This window comes from Bufo bufo, chromosome 5 (assembly GCF_905171765.1).
Source record: "Bufo bufo chromosome 5, aBufBuf1.1, whole genome shotgun sequence".
Classification (NCBI taxonomy): domain Eukaryota; kingdom Metazoa; phylum Chordata; class Amphibia; order Anura; family Bufonidae; genus Bufo; species Bufo bufo.
Window position 1 is genome coordinate 80,782,155 of NC_053393.1, and position 19,699 is coordinate 80,801,853.

At 45.9% G+C, this 19,699-nt stretch overlaps 1 protein-coding gene across 2 annotated transcripts; it reads right to left on the minus strand.

The window, feature by feature from the left end:
* Positions 1-3,428: 3,428 nt before the first annotated feature.
* On the minus strand, positions 3,429-12,232 carry LOC121000697 (RNA-binding protein 12B-like). 2 transcript variants are annotated; one of them, XM_040431292.1, is made up of 2 exons: positions 12,164-12,232; positions 3,429-5,414 (listed from the first exon to the last, which is right to left on the minus strand). In XM_040431292.1, exon 2 carries the CDS (start codon positions 5,387-5,389, stop codon positions 4,076-4,078), a length of 1,314 nt encoding a protein of 437 aa, XP_040287226.1. In that variant the 5' UTR covers positions 5,390-5,414; positions 12,164-12,232; the 3' UTR covers positions 3,429-4,075. The 2 variants fall into 2 exon arrangements, with proteins under 2 accessions (XP_040287226.1, XP_040287228.1); XM_040431294.1 differs by having other exon boundaries at positions 12,121-12,188.
* Between the last annotated feature and the right edge of the window lie 7,467 nt (positions 12,233-19,699).

Here is a 19,699-nt window from a genome sequence, read left to right on the forward strand (position 1 = left end):
AGCAGCCCCCATCAGTCTATAGGAGGAGGGGAGGGGGGGGGGGGCAGATGGGGAGCTGACAGCCTGCAGGAAGGAAGAAAGAAAAAAATAATAAGTAAAAAAAAATATATATTAAATTTGGCATTATCATCATAGTAATGACCTACATTAGAGTTACGTTATTTATACCACACAGTAAACATTGTAAATAAATTCCACAAAAATTTTTGCTTTCATCTTTCCCCCTAAAAATCAAATAAGTTATTTTATACAGTACACTATATATACCCCAAAATGGTTTCTAAAAAACCTACAACTAATCCAGCAAAACATTTTTTTTTAAGTTATGACTACTGGAACACAAAACAGGAAAATGTTACTGGTCCTTAAAGGGAACCTGTCACCAGTTTTGTGGTGTCCTAACTAAGGGCAACATAAATAAGTGACTGATTCTCTTAGCAAAATGCTGGGTCACTTTCTTTTATTGACCCAGTCAATCTGCCAACATCTTGTATTGAAAAGCTCCAGCTGATAATGATGAGTCATGAATATTCATGAGCTCCTGACTCTCCCCGCCCACCTGATGCTGATTGACAGTTATTTTCCATATGAATCAGCAGCAGGTGGGCAGGGGAGTGGCTATAGCTGTTAATTAAATAAAACGCTGGACTAAAATCAGCTCATTAGCATGTGGCATCTTTGTGTGTATATTATGAGGTAACCATCTGTCACACCAGTAAGTGAATACATCTAAGGTACTTTTAGTAGTTAATGATTGTATATAGTTAGATTATAATCAAATATCCACACGACAGGTTCCCTTTAAGGCTAAAATTTGTTATGTCACTAAGGGGTTAAAAATGCAACTGTGCACTAACAAGATTTACTTCAGACATTAAAAATGTAATCCAATTTTAATGTGACTGTTAAGAGGTTAAAGGGGTTATCCCTTAATTAATGTTGATGACCTGACATTTATTACAGCAGAGTTGGGACGCTAAAACAAAACCCAAAAATCTTTATTGGTTATATTATTCTAAAAGAAGGGGAAAAGGGGATATACTCAACAGTTCTTGGTATACTATTGGTTAGTGCCAGACTAAAGTATGCATATGGAGCCTCAATGCAATTGCTCCTTTAGGCCTCTTTCACACGAGCGTGACGGATTGGATCCGGGTGCGTTCAGGGAAACTCGCACCATTTTGCAAGCAAGTTCAGTCAGTTTTGTCTGCGATTGCGTTCAGTTTTTTCCGCGCGGGTGCAATGCGTTTTGATGTGTTTTTTCACACCCGTGATAAAAAACTGAAGGTTTACAAACAACATCTCTTAGCAACTATCAGTGAAAAACGCATCGCATCTGCACTTGCTTCCGGATGCAATGCGTTTTTCACTGAAGCCCCATTCACTTCTATGGGGCCAGGGCTGCGTGAAAAAACACAGAATATAGAACATGCTGCGTTTTTCACGGAATGCAGAACTGATGCGTGAAAAAAAAACAAAAAAAAAACACTCATGTACACAGACTCACTGAAATGAATGGGTCGGGATTCAGGGCGGGTGCTATGCGTTTACGTCACGCATTACATCCGTGCGGAAAACTCACTCGTGTAAAAGTGGCCTTAATGTGAATTAACACCCCCACGCCTGAGGGCTAGTATAGTCTGCACTATTTATCTGCCACAGCATAACTTAGTGTAATTGAAGAACAAAGTTAAATGCTGTGAACAAGTCAAAAAGAATACCCTGACTGAATACACTGTATCACAACACTGCAACCTGTCTTTTTGTAATCAGTCAGGGATCTTGGGAAAAAGCTGCCGCTAACTGCTCATATAAAATACGAAATTCCTGGACTATGCTAACTGCTCATTTGTATTGGCTCGACGCGTTTCCCGTTAATGAACTTCCTCAGGAGCCGTGCATCCAAGAAGCATAGTGACAAAAAGGTTTCAGAGCAACATGGCGCTGCCCTCCAGTATCTAGAGGCAGCGCTCTGGCACTAGTGCGGCCGTGGTGATCGCGGGTATTTAAACCTATACTCCCTTCCTAGGCCACGTGAAGTCACCGTACATCGGTCACATAGCCTAGTTGCAGCTCAGCCCCATAGAAGTGACTGGTGCTGAGCTGCAATACCAAGCACTGCCACTATACTATGTATGGTGCTGTCCCTTGAGAGAGGCCAGCTCACCAGAACTCCGGGGAGTGCAGCGGTCCCCAGGAACAGATGATTGGCAGGGGTACCGGGACTCAGACCCTGCTGATCTGATAATGATAACCTATCCTGAGGACAGGTCATCATTATAATTTCCCAGATAACACCTTTAAGCTGGCCAAATCCATTGATTTAGGGGAGATTTGACTACTAGCTTGTGTGTACTGCAGCTCTCCATCCTGTACTGTCCCTTGGGAAAAAGAAGGATCGGGCATGGTGCTGCCGAATGTTTTGTTCCAACTGGAGATAAGCTGCTGCCAGACGGGTCTGACAGCAGCTTATTCTACACTTCATTGAAATGAACATTTCCAAGTGTGCATGTGTATGGTGAAGCTGGGAGAGACAGCTGGGTCACAACCATGTCTAGAATAAACAGCATTAATATCCATTTCAGGATGATTAAATCCGATGAACACTGTATTTTCAAAAACTATAATCTCGTAACCTTTATTTCTTAACACCAAAATATACAAATACTGTGTATAAACAGAAAGTGTTAATAGTAAAGAAGTTCTATTGTTCCTTAAAGGGCATCTGTCATCAACTACCAGTAGGTGAAACGGTCGCCACTGTAGATCAGTGCTTGTCTGCCTTCTGATGATATCTCTGGTATCGACAATCTGCAGGAAAAAAAAGGCTTTTTATAATATGCAAATAACCCCCTAGGTTCAACAAGGGCGGTGCCGTTGCACTCGAAGGCTCCACTCCTATAGCCCCCACCGCTGTGACAGACAGGTCAGGCAGTGAAAACATATTCACGCCTGGCCCTGAAGACACATGGAAGCACATTCAGCACACGCGCAGTAAAGGAAAATAATAGTGATTGTCTACCCCATTACTGCGCATTTGCTAAACGCGCTTCCATGAGAGTTCAGGGCCAGGCGTGAATAGGTTTTCACTGCCTGGCCTGTCTGTCACAGCGGTGGGGGTGTGGCATAGTAGACAGGGGGCAGAGCCTCTAGGTGCAACAACACCACCGTTCTTGCACCTAGGAAATGAGTTGCATATTATAAACAGCCTTTTTTCTAGATTGCCGATATGGAAATACCAGAGAGATAGCATCAGACCCTTATGCCGATACCAGAGATAGCATCAGACCCTTATGCCGATACCAGAGATAGCATCAGACCCTTATGCCGATACCAGAGATAGCATCAGACCCTTATGCCGATACCAGAGATAGCATCAGACCCTTATGCCGATACCAGAGATAGCATCAGACCCTTATGCCGATACCAGAGATAGCATCAGACCCTTATGTACAGTGGCCGACGTTTCACCTACTGGTACGTGATGACAGATGCACTTTAAATAACACATTGAAATTCCCTGCGGTTTTGCTTAAAGGGGTTGTGTAGTGGCTTAATGTTGATGACCTATCCTCAAGTAAATGGGACAAGCAGTTGTAATAACACTGCTCCGCCATTGCATAGAAGGCAGCGCACTGGTAGTTTTAAAAAGGAAGCAGCTCTTGCATGACCACTTCAAACAGAGGTGCCGAGGGTTGGACCCCCACCGATCTGATATTGATGACCCATCTTGACGACAGGCCATCAATATTAAGCCATTGCACAACCCCTTTCATTCTGAATCAACACCTTACTGACATGCCAATTTCCCATATCTGCTCTTGTGTCAGCGGTCTGCAATTTACCAGCTCCATCCTGAATGCACAGAACATCTTCACTATATTACTTTGGATTTCTAATACTTTGTGTGCCAGGTTTTTGGCATATAATGTAGGTTTTTAACAAATGTTTTATTTTGAACCTCCAACAAAAGGAACCTAGAATCAGTCAGAACAGCAGATGCATTCATTTCCTTACAAGTGTGGTCTTCGTGCACAACCCAATGAATGTCCACAGTCCACCTGGTGCACTTAAGTCACTGCATATTATCCGAGGTGGCTTCCGGCGAGTCATCCACCTCGCTCACACATACATCTGCTCCAGTCACCTCTGTGTCCGACATGTCTGTCGAATGGTTCAGGAAAGAGTCAACATTGAAACATTTCAGCTGCTTCCGAGAGATGCGCCTCAACAGGATCTCTGTGCCTTGGTATCTTTTGTGGTTTAATTTCTCAGCCTTTATCGCTTCCCATTTGGATGCAAATTTGACAAGAGCTTCACCGAGACTGTCCCCGTTATTATCATACAACAGGCATATGTCCTTTTCGGTCAATGAAAACCCAGTGAAAAAGGCGAGCACATCCCATTTATCCACACAAGCTGAAAAGTTTCTTACATATAAGTATTTTGTGTTCGGATCTGTCGCTTCTTCCTCCGCACCTGGATTCCCTGGGGCCATTTCTTTCCTACGTTGAATGATGTCCATCATACTTTCTTTGGAGACGGGCAACACTCGCAAACGATGACCCTTGAAGACTGCTTTGTCCAACTCCAGGGCCCGTACGTAATCATTTTCTATTCCGAACATCACAAAACATTCCCGTAGTCTATTGCCACCTTTATCGTACACAAATGTTATCTGAGAGTCAACGACAAGGTTGTGCAAAAACTTCCTTATGTGTGATCGTTTGGCCCGAGGACTTACATTCACCAGATGCGCATAACACTCGCGAATGTGAACTGTGGGGCCCTTAGCACTGGGCATTTCTGGTTTAAGCTTGCAAGCTGAACTGGCTTGACTGGTCTTCTTACAAAGCTTCTTACCACAGCACCGGACCCATTCCGTTTCATGTGACTTCCTTGCAGTTAGGACGGTAAAGGTCTTTAGATTTTTGAATTTATTAATAGGGATTTTATTGTTAGGTGACGAAAATGCTGACAGGACTTTTTGGACGTCGATTATATTTCCGAATTTTATAAGGGCGTCGCCGTTCCTCACTCTGTTTGCTGTTAAGAAAAGAACACTTTCCACAGACAACTCTTTGAAAAACTTTTTTACATCAGAAAGTGTCGCATCTAAGGGTCTAAACGATACACGGACATAACCGGGGACAGACTGAGACTCACATACAGCTGAAATGTGGACAGGAGAACCCATCAGATGTTGTCCTGACCTTATAACAGCCACGGAAACATAATAGCTGTTCTCAAATGTAACAAACGCCTCTCCATGCACCCCACCAATAATATTAACACCTTCTTGCGGAATCTTCAATCCGGTAAAGAAATCTCGAATGTGAATGGCGTCTGCAGACGGTGGAAGACCTTGTAATCGCACCATCAGTGACATTCTTTATTCTTACTCAATGTACTCCCTGTTGATATAGAAAACGGACATATTCCTCAGTTAAACATTGTCAAGTACTCTGTGCAATGCTCCTATAATATTTAAATACGTTTAATCTCAAACACATTGGGGATTTGTGACCTTTTCATGTCACAGAATCATCTTGTGCTAGCGAGATGGTTCCTGTCCTTGGGAGATACCTCTTTGCATAATCATTTCCCATGGAGCACTGCCAATAAGTCTCCATGCCATGGCGTGCTTCCAGGCAGTCTCCATACAGGACTGGTCTCTTTAAGGAGATTCTGCACCCTGCCCAAGCTGCATGTAAGGCATCGCAGGCAGCCAGCATCCATACTGACGAGGGGCAAGCACCCTGAAACAGCCGTCTATGGATGGAAATTTGACCTGGCTGGCAATATTCCCTTTTCAAATCCTAAGGCTTGTTAGAAAGTCGGATTTTGACTCATCAGTGGCCACTTCCAAGAGGTGGCGCTAGTGAGCTTGTTCTCTTCCTTGGGAGAAACCTCTTTGCATATAGGTCACAAAACCAAATCACACTCACCACCTTCACTTGTCATTTTTATTTTCACCTCTATCCTAGACGTTCCCTTGCATTACGCTACCGGCACACGGGTGCGGATTACTAAACAGAAAATCCACTCTTTTTTTGTGAATAACTGTGCATTTACACACCCAAAACCGCGCGTTTTTTGGTGGACTGTCCGCAGATCTCACCCTTGCTTCGAAAAGAATAAAATAAGCACAAAAGAACCGACATGTTGCGGATATCTATATCCACGCGGAAGTTCAACTTCTGCACGGGGGGGGGGGGGGAAATAAAAGCAAAGTATACATGAGGTTTGTCTATCCTCATTCACTTTGGTAGTATAGTATTACGCTGCGGTTTCTTCACACAAGAATCCAAAGAAAAAAAATGTGCGCAATCTGCAACGTGTACAGGTAGCCTAAGGGTACGTGCACATGGGTGCGGGTTTACCAGCAGAAAATCTGCACAGATTTCTGTACAGTTTAGGGCTTGTTCACACGACCATGTGCTGCGGACCGCAAATTGCAGTCCGCCATGCACACACACACCGACCGTCCGCGATCCGTCCGTTCCGCAAAAAGATAGAGCAAGTTCTATCTATTTTGCGGTGTGGAGGCAGGGAATGAAACCCACGAAAGCACTCCGTAGTGCTTCCGTAGGGTTCCGTTCTGCACCGCATCTCCGGATTTGCGGAACCATTCAAGTGAATGGGTCCGCATACCTGATGTGGAATGCACACGGCTGGTGCCCCGTGTATTGCGGACCTGCCGCAATGCGGCAACTGCTGTGTGAACAAGCCCTTATTGTGCGTTTTCTCACCAAAAACCATGATTTACTTGAGGTTTTTGGTGCGGCTTACTGTAGGTCTCACCCTACCATTGAAAAGGGGGAAATCCATACAAAAGAACAGCATTAACAATTGAGATGCTGCGGATTTCTAAATTTCCGCACAGAAGAAAAAAAGCAAGTAAATATAAGATTTGTCTGTTCTCATACACTTTGCTGGAACTGTATTACTCTGCGTCTTTTCTGCACGACAATCCACATTGTGTACAGGAACCTTAAAGCTTGCCCGAGATTCATGGTATTCTCATGGACTATAACTGTTAAGGCCCCCTTACACATTAGAGCACTGGTGGCTAAACGCCCCTTCACACTGCACAATTTCGCAGATGATTGTCCGGAAGGAAGCGATCCATCCCAGCAATCGCCTGCTCGTCAGTGAGGTGCAGCCATCTCCTCCACAATCTGTTGCTGGCAAACGATGATTTAGGTGACCACACAAACGATCATATCAAAGGGGCCTCAAGTCCATCATTTTTAGGACTGGCAGGCAATCTTAAGGCGCATTTACACGTGCAGACAATTATGAGGAAGAAATGGTTCCTTCCTGATAACTGCCTGCTTGTCAGTGGAGGTGAGAAAAGCATTTACATGCAATCTCCTCCACTGTATGAGGACTGTCGAGATAAGTCTCTTAAAGAGCAACCTGGCTGTAGTTATTCTCCATCAGATGAATTACAGGACTCTCAGGTAACCATAACTCATGGTGTAATAATGCTGTGGGCACGAGGCAATAATGGGTATTAAAATGCCATCCTATCCCCATATGTATGTCCCCACTGCAGGCAGGGAATCAAAGTGGGATGGACGGAGCAGAGCGGAGTATATATCTTTTTATATTATTCAAATAGCCTTCCTGCCTTTACACAATTTAATATTTTATTACAAAAATATTTTTTCTCTCTACGTTGACCTAGGAGCTGGATATGTTCCAAATGCCGGGCAGCCGAGGGCACGGTGGTACTCGCTATGCAGACCTATGAGCCTGTTTTTTTTTTCCTTACTTCACGCTGCTAAAGCTAGTTTCACACTAGTGAAAAACCTTTCTGGTAGAAAAACAGCCTGCCAGCGTTCACTGCATCCACCGTAGCTGGAAACCGCTGGGCCTCATTGATTATAATGGGACCCGACAGGGATCCGTCCTGTTTCTGCCATTAGTGCCAAGATTCGGCCAAACACATACGGAAGAAAGCAGCGTTTTTTTTTTGTCTGGCAGAATCCCGGCACTAATGCCAGATCCCCGGAGATTTCCATCGTCATTTATGCCAATAGCAAATTTTCCGGGGTTGAAGGCCCTGCCCCCGACACTCCTCCACTCCGCCCTCACCACGAGGGCAGCAGGAAAACGTAACATGAGCCACTATTTTGTCGCATGAGCATTAACAGAATTGCAAAACGGGTTATCAGACTTTTTTACACCAAAAACTGGCGTATGCTGTCTTAATACATGACCCCCATTGAGTGGCAGGGCGCAAGCCTGACCACTACTTCTCCTTACTGTGGTTTTTCTGCACAAGAATCTGCGCAGAAAAAACATGCGTAGTCCACATTGTGTGCGGGTACACTAAAGCTTGCACGAGATTCATTGTATTCTCATGTTGTTTCCCACAGAGCTTCTCTCACCTACTGTCTCCCCGTCCCACACACCGCCATTTTCTTCCTGCGCCTCCACCCACACAGCCCATCCACCTAGTGCCCCCCCCTTGCCTGTGCCCACATCCTGTCCCAACCCTGCTACACCACAAAGCCTTACATCTCCCGTCACTTTCTGTTCCCCCAGTCCCACCCTGTGAAATCTGCAGAAGAAACCTGCATCCACTGGTGCATTTGTGTCTGTTCTGACGCAGATTTCACTCTCTGCATTGCAAAGGGCGAATCCGTAATGAAAATCCTCAGAATTAGGGCTCATGCACACGACCGTTGTTGTTTTACGGTCCGTTTTTCACTGATCCGTTGTTCCGTATCTGAGTTTTTTTTCCTTTGATTTAAGTCCTCTTCCATTCCGTTATTGCACAAAACATATCCGTATGGTTTCCGTATTTGATCAGTTTTTTGCGGATCGTCTACAGAAACAGTAACTTATTAATCACCAAACACATGAGCAATATGGGCTGGGAATAGCATTTCTACAGTATAGATCCGCAAAATACGGATGAAATACGTATGTGTTCCGTATTTTTTGCGGACCCAATGGGGCCTCGGACCGTGATTTGCGGACAATAATAGGACATGCACTACTGTTTTGCGGAATGGCCATGCGGACAAATGGAAACGGAATGCACATGGAATAACTTCTGTATTTTCTACAGCCCCATTGAAGTGAATGGTTCCACATACAGTCCGCAAAAAAAACGGAACAGAAGCGGAAAGAAAATACGTTCATGTGCATGAACCCTTAACATGATGCAGATTTTCGGTTTTTGTTTTTTACTCCCTGCCTTCCCAGAGCCATAACTCTTAGGGCTCATGCACACAAACGTATTTTCTTTCAATGTCCGTCCCGTTTCTTTTGCAGACCATATACGGAACCATTCATTTCAATGGGCCCGCAAACAAAACCCGGAAACTACTCTGTGTGCATTCTGTTTCCGTATGTCCGTATTTCCATTCCGCAAAAAAATAGAACATGCTCTAATATTGTCCGCATTACGGACAAGGATAAGACTGTGCTATTAGGGGCCGGTTGTTCTGTTCTGCAAAATACGGAATGTACACGGACGTCATTTGTGTTTTTTTGCAGATCACAAAATACATACGGTCGTGTGCATGAGCCCCTATTTTTCCGTTCACAAAGCCATTTCAGGGCTTGTTTTTTGTGGGACAAGCTGTATTTTTTAATATTGAATAAGATGTAGCGGGAAGCTGGGATTTTTTTTTTTTATACGAGGTTGAACTGAGAGAGAAAAAAAAATAATAAAAAATCGCAATTCCACCAGAGTTTTATGGGTTCAGTTTTTACAGCCTTCAATAAGCGGTAAAACTGACCGGTTACCTTCACTCCCTGCGTCAGTACGATGACAAAGACACCACATTGGCAAAAAATAACTTTTTATCGCCAAATTCTAACCCCCATAACTTTTTTTTATAGTTACATCTACAGAACTGTGTGAGGGATCATTTTTTGAGGGGCGATCTGTACATTGTAGTGATACCATTTTGGGTTGTATATGACTTTTTGATCAATTTTTATTACATTTTTTGAACTGCCTATTTTTTTTTACCTGTTACGCCATTCACCGCATGGGATAATTTTTTTTAAAATATTTTAATAGTATGGGCGTTTTCACATGCGGCGGTGCCTATGATAGGGGTGAATTGAACTTTTACATTTTTTTAACTTTTAAGTCCCTTAGGTGACTATAACATACAATCATTGGATCACAATTTGTATAGGCTCTGGCTTTTCACAGGCAATAAACAGCTCCCACAGTCACCACATGGGGGAGCCGTTCAGGCAGCACTTCCAGGTTTTGCACTCTCAGATAGCCACAGCATCTGAGGGGTTAAATGACTGCAATCAGCATTTGCGCTGGTCACAGACATTAGCCTCCGGGGGTCTGCTGTGTGAAACAGCACGCACCCGGTGGCTATGACGCCCGCTGGACTCCAGAGGGGGTGCCATCTTTAATCCTTAGGTTACCGGAGGTTTTTTCGTTTTTGTGTTTTCATTTTTATTCCCCATCTTCCTTGAGCCATAACTTTTTTAGTTATCAAAACTGGTGTAAGGGAAAACTGGCTAAGGCTACATTCACACTGGCGTTTCTGGGTCCGCTTGTGAGATCCGTTTCAGGTCTCTCACAAGCGTCCGAAAACGGATCAGTTCAGCCCCAATGAATTCTGAATGGATAAGGATCTGTTCAGAATGCATCAGTTGAGCTGCGTTTGGTCTCCGTTGCGTTTTTTTAGACGGTCACTAACACGCAGATTGCAGCGTTTTGGTGACCGTCTGACGATGCGGTGCCTAACGGATCCGTCTAGACTTACAATGTAAGTCAATGGGGACAGATCCGTTTTTCACTGACACAATATGGTGCAATTGAAAACGGATCCGTCCCCCATTGACTTTCAAGGTAAGTCAGGACGGATCCGTTTTGACTTAGACTTTTTTTTAAATGAATAATGCAAACGGATCCGTTCTGAACGGATCTAAGCGTTTGCATTATCGGTGCGGATCCGTCTGTGCAGATACCAGACGGATCCGCACCGAACGCCAGTGTGAAAGTAGCCTTAGGCCACATTCACACTTGCGTTGTTGTTTTCTGATATTGAGATCTGGTTGGTCCTCATGCATTCTGAACGGAAAGATATCAGTTCAGGTCAGGATGCATCGGGATTAGAGATGAGCGAACTTCTGTTTTAAGTTCGGCGTCTAAAGTTCGGCTTCCGGTTAGCGGAGGATCCCGATATGGATTCCGAATTCCGTTGTGGTCCGTGGTAGCGGAATCAATAATGACCATTATTGATTCCGCTACCACGGACCACAACGGAATTCGGAATCCATATCGGGATCCTCCGCTAACCGGAAGCCGAACTTTAGACGCCGAACTTAAAACAGAAGTTCGCTCATCTCTAATCGGGATATCTTCCGTTCCGGTAGCATTCCGTTCTGTGACTGGACACAAAAAGCTGCAAGCTGCAGTTTTGCCTCCGGTCATAAAACAAAAAACTGATCCAGTGCTGAAAACAATGCAAGTAAATGGAGACGGATCCGTTTTTTTTTTTAGGAGCCTAAAAAGACGGGTCCGTCACCTTTGACTTTTAATGTATTTAGTGAAGGATCCACTTTTTCCGTTTCGATTTCACACAACGGAACGGATGCATCCTGATGTGCAAAATCAAAATAGATCCGTTTAATTCCGGTATTGAGATCTTCTGCCGGATCTCGTTACCGGAATTAACAACACACGTGTGAAAGAAGCCTTAGTTGCCCCTAGCAACCAGATTCCACCGTTCATTTTTGACAACTCCTTTGGAAAATGAAAGGATGAATCTGATTGGTTGCTATGGGCAACTAAGGCAGTTCTACTTTACACCAGTTTTGATAAATATCCCCCATTGTAAAACTAGCCTAATGTACCCCTCCTGCCCACTGCCTCCCCCTGCCATCCACAGCCTGTCCCCCAGATAACAGAGAAGGGGGGCACAGTCCCAGGCTGTGTGGGGTCCTGAAATTCCCGGACACATGTAACAGCCCAGTAACGGACACCCCTGCACACCTATAACATGGCCCCGGCCACTGACCTTTTACCTGTCCCTCCCCCCACACGGAATTGCAGTCACTCTATAACCACGTAGCGCTTGGCTTTGATAAGCCGCGTCCTAAGGGTATAACATCCCCTCCTACCGCATGACACCACCGAGACACACACACCGCTCCCGCACATTACCAGAACGGAACAACGGGCAGACAACCGACAACCCGCGACTGCGCACGCTCAGCGACGGCGACAAAACGCGCGTGCGCGGTAAAAACCTTCGGCTGTTTGGACTCAGCGCATGCGCGGAGATGGCATTAGTTTGCAGATTTGAGCGGAGGTGGGCTGAGGGCCAACAGCGCCCCTGGGTGGTTGAGAGGAGAACTACGTATACAGCCTTGTGTATGTGCCAGTCGTACAAATATACTCCCACGAAGTAATATATAATATAATACTCTAGAAGTGTGAACTAGGATTCCACAAATCTTAAAGGGGATTTTTCTATTTCAAGGCGTTATCAGAGCTGTGGCAGCAGTGTGCGTATTGGTTGTTTAATTGTTTTATACCATTCCACTCGCTTTGCAATTTCATTTCCCCCAAACTTTGAAGCTGGCCATGCTGCACATGAGATGTAGTCATCAGAAATATATACCTTTAGGAGCAATAACAAAGGACCGGAAAGAAGAAAGGCCGGTTATATTATGGGGGATGCAATTTATTTACTAGAACAGACCAGCCAGGATTGGCGACAGGTTATGTTGGGCAGTGGCGGATTACAATAGGGACGTTCGGGTCGGCAGCCTCGGGCCTATCATGCACTTAATCCGCCCCTGATGTTGGGCTAGCTTTAGGCTTTGTTCACATTTAAGTTGAAGCTTTTGTGCATCCATCACATGGAGCGTATCTCCCGGAGCCAGGCTTAGGGCTCATGCACACGACCGTTGCACAACTTTTTTGCGGTGTGGATTGTTGGATGCGGATCGCGTACCCCATTCAAGTGAATGGGTCCTGCGTCTGCATACGGTGGCCCTATGCATAGCACGCAGCACGGGCCCGGACGGTTTGTGTGCATGAGCCCTAAGGCCTCTTTCACGCGAGCGTGACGGATTAGGTCCGGATGCGTTCAGTGAAACTCGCACCATTTTGCAAGCAATTCAGTCAGTTTTGTCTGCGATTGCGTTCAGTTTTTTCCACGCGGGTGCAATGCGTTTTGATGCGTTTTTCACGCGTGTAATAAAAAACGGAAGGTTTACAAACAACATCTCTTAGCAACCATCAGTGAAAAACGCATCGCATCCGCACTTGCTTGCGGATGCAATGCGTTTTTCACTGAAGCCCCATTCACTTCTATGGGGCCAGGGCTGCGTGAAAAACGCAGAATATGGCCTCATGCACACGACCTTTGCGGTTTTTGCGGCCCATTGTAGAAATGCCTATTCTTGGCCGCAAAACGGACAAGAATAGGACATGCTATATATTTTTTGCAGGGCCACGGAGCAAAGTATGCGGACAGAACACTGAGTGCTGTCCGCATCTTTTGCGGCCCCATTGAAGTGAATGGGTCGGCACCCGAGACGCAAAAACTGCGGCTCGTATGCAGACCCGAAAAACGGTTGTGTGCATGAGGCCTATAGAACATGCTACGTTTTTCAGACAACGCAGAACTGATGCGTGAAAAAAAAAAACGCTCATGTACACAGACACATTGAAATGAATGGGTCAGGATTCAGTGCGGGTGCTAAGCGTTCACGTCACGCATTGCACCCACGCAGAAAACTCGCTCGTGTGAAAGGGGCCTAAGGGCTCATGCACACAAATGTGTGCTGTCCGGGCCCGTGCTGCGCGCTATGCGTAGGGCCACTGTATGCAGACGCAGGATCCATTCACTTGAATGGGGTACGCGATCCGCATCCAACGGTCCACACCATAAAAAAGTAGTGCAAGCCTGGCTCCGGGAGATACGCTCCATGTGATGGATACTTTTCCCGGACTGCTCTTGTGACTGAACTCACAGCATCTTAATAACCTGCAATGCTGTGAATTCTTGCCTGACCATTGGTCTAATGTTCTGTAGTCACAGAATTCCGCGAGTGCAGTACAGTAGACCCGAGGTCAGGCAGGAATTCAGAGAATTCTAGATCTTTATGGTGCTGTGAGTTCAGTCAGAGGGGCAGTGATCAGTCCATGAGATGTTCCCACATCAAATCTGCAAAACAACTGTGTGGATTCTGCATGTGATTAATCTCATTTCTTCAACAGTTAAGCCTCATTCACACGTCAGTGTTTCACGGATGTGTGCTGCACGTGTTCTCCATGGACAGCACACGTCCCCATTCATTTTAATGTGTGTATTCACACATCAGTGTTTTTAGCACGGATGCATGCTCTATTTTGTCCGTGTTCACGGATCCATCACGCCCATTATAGCCTTTGGGTCAGTGAAAACCACGGATGCCATCCGTGTTGCATCCGTGTTTCACAGATAATTAAGAAGAGATTCTTTGAAAATTATTTTTCAGCTGTTCAGTGTCAGTGAAACACGAATGCAACACGGACAGCAAAAAACGGACACATGGACCCTTCACGGATGCATCACTGACCACCTGCTCACAGATTTGAGCACTGACACAGACATGTGAATGAGGCTTTAGAGAAAGTAACTTGCTAAAATATTTAGGACAGAGATCTCCTTGGTGTGGCTGCACTGCGGGAAAACCCCCCCATGACATGTAGTAGTGTTCAGTAGGCTCCTTTCACACGAGCGAGTTCCACACATTGAACTTGCAGCGTGAGTATGTTACAGCAACCGTCCTGACCTCCCAGCACTGACTGGTCGCATAGCATTATATTGATTTCTGATGCTATGTAAGGCTACTTTCACACCTGCGTTAGGTGCGGATCCGTCTGGTATCTGCATAGACGGATCCGCACCTGTTCAGAACGGATCCGTTTGCATTACCATGATAATGCAAACTGATCCGTTTTGACTTACACTGAAAGTCAATGGGAGGCGGATCGTTTTCAATTGCACCATATTGTGTCAGTGAAAACGGATCCGTCCCTATTGACTTACATTGTAAGTCAGGACGGATCCGTTTGGCTCCGCATCGTCAGGCGGACATCAAAACGCTGCAAGCAGCGTTTTGATGTCCGCCTCCAGAGCAGAATGGAAGCTGAACGGATCCTTATCCATTCAGAATGCATTGGGGCTAAACTGATCCGTTTTGGGCCGCTTGTGAGAGCCCTGAAACGGATCTCACAAGCGGACCCAGAAACGCCAGTGTGAAAGTAGCCTAACCCTTACAGTTCTGGAATGTATTGAATAACATTGACAGTACTATGTCAGTGTAATTACAATACATTCCAGAACTGTAAGGGTTACATAGCATAATAAATCAATATAAGGCTATATAACCCCAGCAGTGCTGGGAGGTCAGGACGGGTACTCTCGCTGACACTCGTTGCGAGTCCAATGCATGGAACTCACTCGTGTGAAAGGGGCCTTAGTTTAGGCTCACACGAGGGATTTTTACCGTGTCAAAACCCACCACGTATCCTAAGGCATGCTGTGAATGGAGCTAAACCTGAGAGCAGGCTCCCGTTGCAACTTTTCGAGGTGTCTTGTGATAAACCCACCAAGAATGGACCTGTACATTTTTGGCGCAGTCTGGAAAACCACACAGAAAAAATTCCTCAGCCGCATGAGATGAGTTCCCCCATTGAAAACAATGCAAGGTGGTTGCTGCGTAGATTCGGCACTGTGCCCAACATACGTAAACATATGCTTACTGCAAATTGGAGCAATTTATGCATGTAAATCAGCTGTTGAGTGATGTGGAAAGCAGCAGAGACCAAGGCAACATCTGAACAGTAGCGGCGGGGGATGGGTACTTAAAGGGGTTCTTCAGGAATTTATGAAAATACTTAAATATTACTTTATTATAAATATATTCTCAAATACATTTCATTATTTATAATGGCTCGTTTTGTCTGGGGAGCAATCATCATGGGAAACAAAATGGCCGCTGTCCCATTAGTTCACACAAAACCTGTTCTAATCACACATAAGGACAAGTTACTTTACAACACTGAGGTAAAGAGCTGCCTCCTCCTCTCTGCTCTCTACTTGTCAGGGATTATGATCCTGAATACAGCTGATAAGAACTTTAGCTGAATCTCTGGGGAATTTAGTTCATGAGGAGACATGAAGTACAGAGAGGACGGACAGGACAGACTGTGGTAATGTAGACTCCATACAAGTGAGCCACACCTCACCCTCCTCATCATCTCCATTCCCACAGATATTCACCTGCAGTGATGGCCAGTTTGCCCTCGAACACATGCGGGCTGCCATCTTAAATCACAAGTCCGGCGATGCACAGGTAAGGACTTACCTGTGTCTGTGCGCGAGCCGGTCTGAAACAAATGCGGTCACCGGGAGCAGGCAGTTCCGAGAACAGCCGCTGGGGGCCTTCATCGGGCTGTTCTCGGAACTGCCTGCTCCCGGTGAACGCATTTATTTCAGACCGGCGGAGGCACAGGTAAGGACTTATGATTTAAAGTATTCTACTTTGCCCATACTGCAGGCTCACAGCCTGGGAGAGGCATGTGTAGGATATAGCTGGGTACTACTTTGCCCAGATTGTAGGCTGTAAGCCCAGGAGAGGCATGTTAGAGTAGGACCCATCTGATTAGAAGCCACCTTGTCGTCTGGTAGATGGGCTCGACATATGTTTGATCAATTATATGCGCAAAGAGCTTCTAACTGCACTTGCAGTAAGTATGGCCACCAAGCAGCTATTATTCTTTCAGTGTTTGCTTATATCTTTGTGCAATTGACTAGCAGTGTGCTGTTACCTGTAGTTCTACTAATCCAATTGTGATTTAAGATGGCAGCCCGCATGTGTTCGCAGGCGAACACGGCAAACTGGCCATCACTGTTCACCTGTATTCAGGATCAGGATTCCTGACAAGCAGAGCAGAGAGGAGGATGAGGCAGCACTATGGCTCATTGTGGTGAAGTAACTTTATTTCTCCTAATGATTGCTCCCTAGACAAAACAAGCCTTTCTAAGTAATGAAAGGTATTTGTGAATATATATTTATTATAAAATATTTAAGTATTTTTATTTTTTTAATTCCTGGAGAACCCCTTTGATATTTTTAACCCGTTCACATCACCTTTCGGAGATCCGGCAGGCTGTTCTGGCACAGGATTTCTGATATATAAATGCTGGCTTGCACTGCTTAGCCAGTTAAAAGATGATTTTTTTTGGTCCAGCCGACATTTACACCGGATCACCGAAAACGGAGATGTGAATGTAGCCTTAGGCCCCTTGCAGACGAGCGTGTCTGGATTAGGTCCGGATGCGTCCCGGTGCCTTGCGGCAAACCCGCGCGAGTAGGTACGCAATTGCAGTCAGTTTTGACTGCGATAGCGTTCCGTTTTTATCGCACGGGTGCAATGTGTTTTGCACGCGCGTGATAAAAAACTGAATGTGGTACCCAGACCCGAACTTCTTCACTGAAGTTCAGGTTTGGGTTCGGTGTTGTGTAGATGTAATTATTTTCCCTTATAACATGGTTATAAGGGAAAATAATAGCATTTTTTAATACAGAATGCTTAGTACAAGGTCAATTGAGGGTTAAAAAATAAAAATAAAATTAACTCACCTCCTCCAATTGATCGCGTAGCTGCCGGTCTCCTGTTCTTTCTTCAGGACCTGTCAAAAGACCTGTGGTGACGTCACTGAACTTATCACATGGTCCAATCACATGGTCCATCACCACGGTAATGGACCATGTGATTGGACCACGTGATGTGACGTCACCACAGGTCCTTTAGCCGGCAGCTCATGATTAAAGAAGTAAGAAGAGACCGGCTGCTACGCGATCAAGAGGAGGAGGTGAGTTAATTTTTTTTATTTTTTAACCCTCAATTGACCTTCTACTAAGCATTCTGTATTAAAGAATGCTATTATTTTCCCTTGTAACCATGTTATAAGGCAGGGGTCCTCAAACTTTTTAAACAGGGGGCCAGTTCACTGTCCCTCAGACCGTTGGAGGGCCGGACTATAGTTTAAAGGGGTATTCCCATCTTGGACAATGGGGGCATATAGTTAGGTGCGGGTCCCACCGCTGGGACCCGCACCTATATAGAGAACGGAGCCTCGAAAGTGAATGGGAGCGTACCGCGCATGCACTGCCCATGCTCCCATTCATTTCCTCCTTCACTTTCGGGGCTCCGTTCTCTATATAGGTGCGGGTCCCAGCGGTGGGACCCACACCTATAGGACAATGGGTGCATATCCTAGCGATATGCCCCCATTGTCCAAGATGGGAAAACCCCTTTAACTATGAACAAATTTCTATGCACACTGCACATATCTTATTTTGAAGTGAAAAAACATATTTCCCTACCCCTGAACGTCTCCTTCTCCTTTCTTCTTCTCCGGACTTCCTGTGACGCAGCTGCACATGAGGTTCACAGGTCTGGAAGGAGGTGCGCCTGCGGGGCAAGACAAATAGAACCAGTGGCGGATCCAGAGCTCCCCAATACTATACTGCAGAAACAGATAATACCACTGATAATATTAGTGCCACACAGAGCCCCCCATATAAAATACCCCTTCTTTGTGGCCTCAGTAAATGTCCCCATAGTGCCCCCCAATAATGTGCCAGTAAGAGGTGCCCCCATAGATGCCCCCCAATCATGTGCTAGTGAAAAGTGCCTCTCCCCACCACTCATGTACCAGTAATTAGTGCTACTCTCCTCCCCCCCACTCATGTGCCAGTCTCCTCTATGCTGCCACCCCCCCATGTGCCAGTAAAAAGTGCCAATTCTTCCCCCACCCATCATGTGCCAGTCTCCTCTCTGCTGCCACCCCCCATGTGCCAGTAATAAGTGCCAATTCTCTCCCCATCATGTGCCAGTCTTCTCTCTGCTGCCACCCCCCATGTGCCAGTAATAAGTGCCAATTCCCCCCCCCCCATCATGTGCCAGTCTCCTCTCTGCTGCCACCCCCTCATGTGCCAGTAATAAGTTCCAATTCCCCCCCCCCCATCATGTGCCAGTCTCCTCTCTGCTGCCACCCCCTCATGTGCCAGTAATAAGTTCCAATTCTCCCCCCATCATGTGCCAGTCTCCTCTCTGCTGCCACCCCCACCATGTGCCAGTAATAAGTGCCAATTCTCCCCCCATCATGTGCCAGTCTCCTCTCTGCTGCCATCCCCCCTATTTGCCAGTAATGAATGCCAATTGCTGCCCCCCCATGTGCTAGTAATAAGTGCCAATTGCTGCCCCCCCCATGTGCCAGTAATAAGTGCCAATTGCTGCCCCCCCATGTGCCAGTAATAAGTGCCAATTGCTGCCCCATGTGACAGTAATAGGTGCCAATTGCTGCCCCCCCATGTGCCAGTAATAAGTGTGGCAGAAAAATTGGCCAATTTAATAAAATAAAAAAAACACTCATACTTACCATCTGCGATGCGATGCAGGCCTCTTCTGGCCTGTGTCCCGCTCTGTACTGCTCAAGCAGCGCGATGACGTCATCGCGCCGCCTGCACTGGCCTCTGATAGGCTGCGGGCCTTGTGCCGGCAGCCTATCAGAGGAAGGGAAAGGGACACGCCTCTCCCTCCCCTGCCACAGCACAGCGATCTGTATCGCTGTCCTGAGGACAGCGATGCAGATCACTATGGAGATGAGCGCAATGGAAGCGCAGCGCTCAT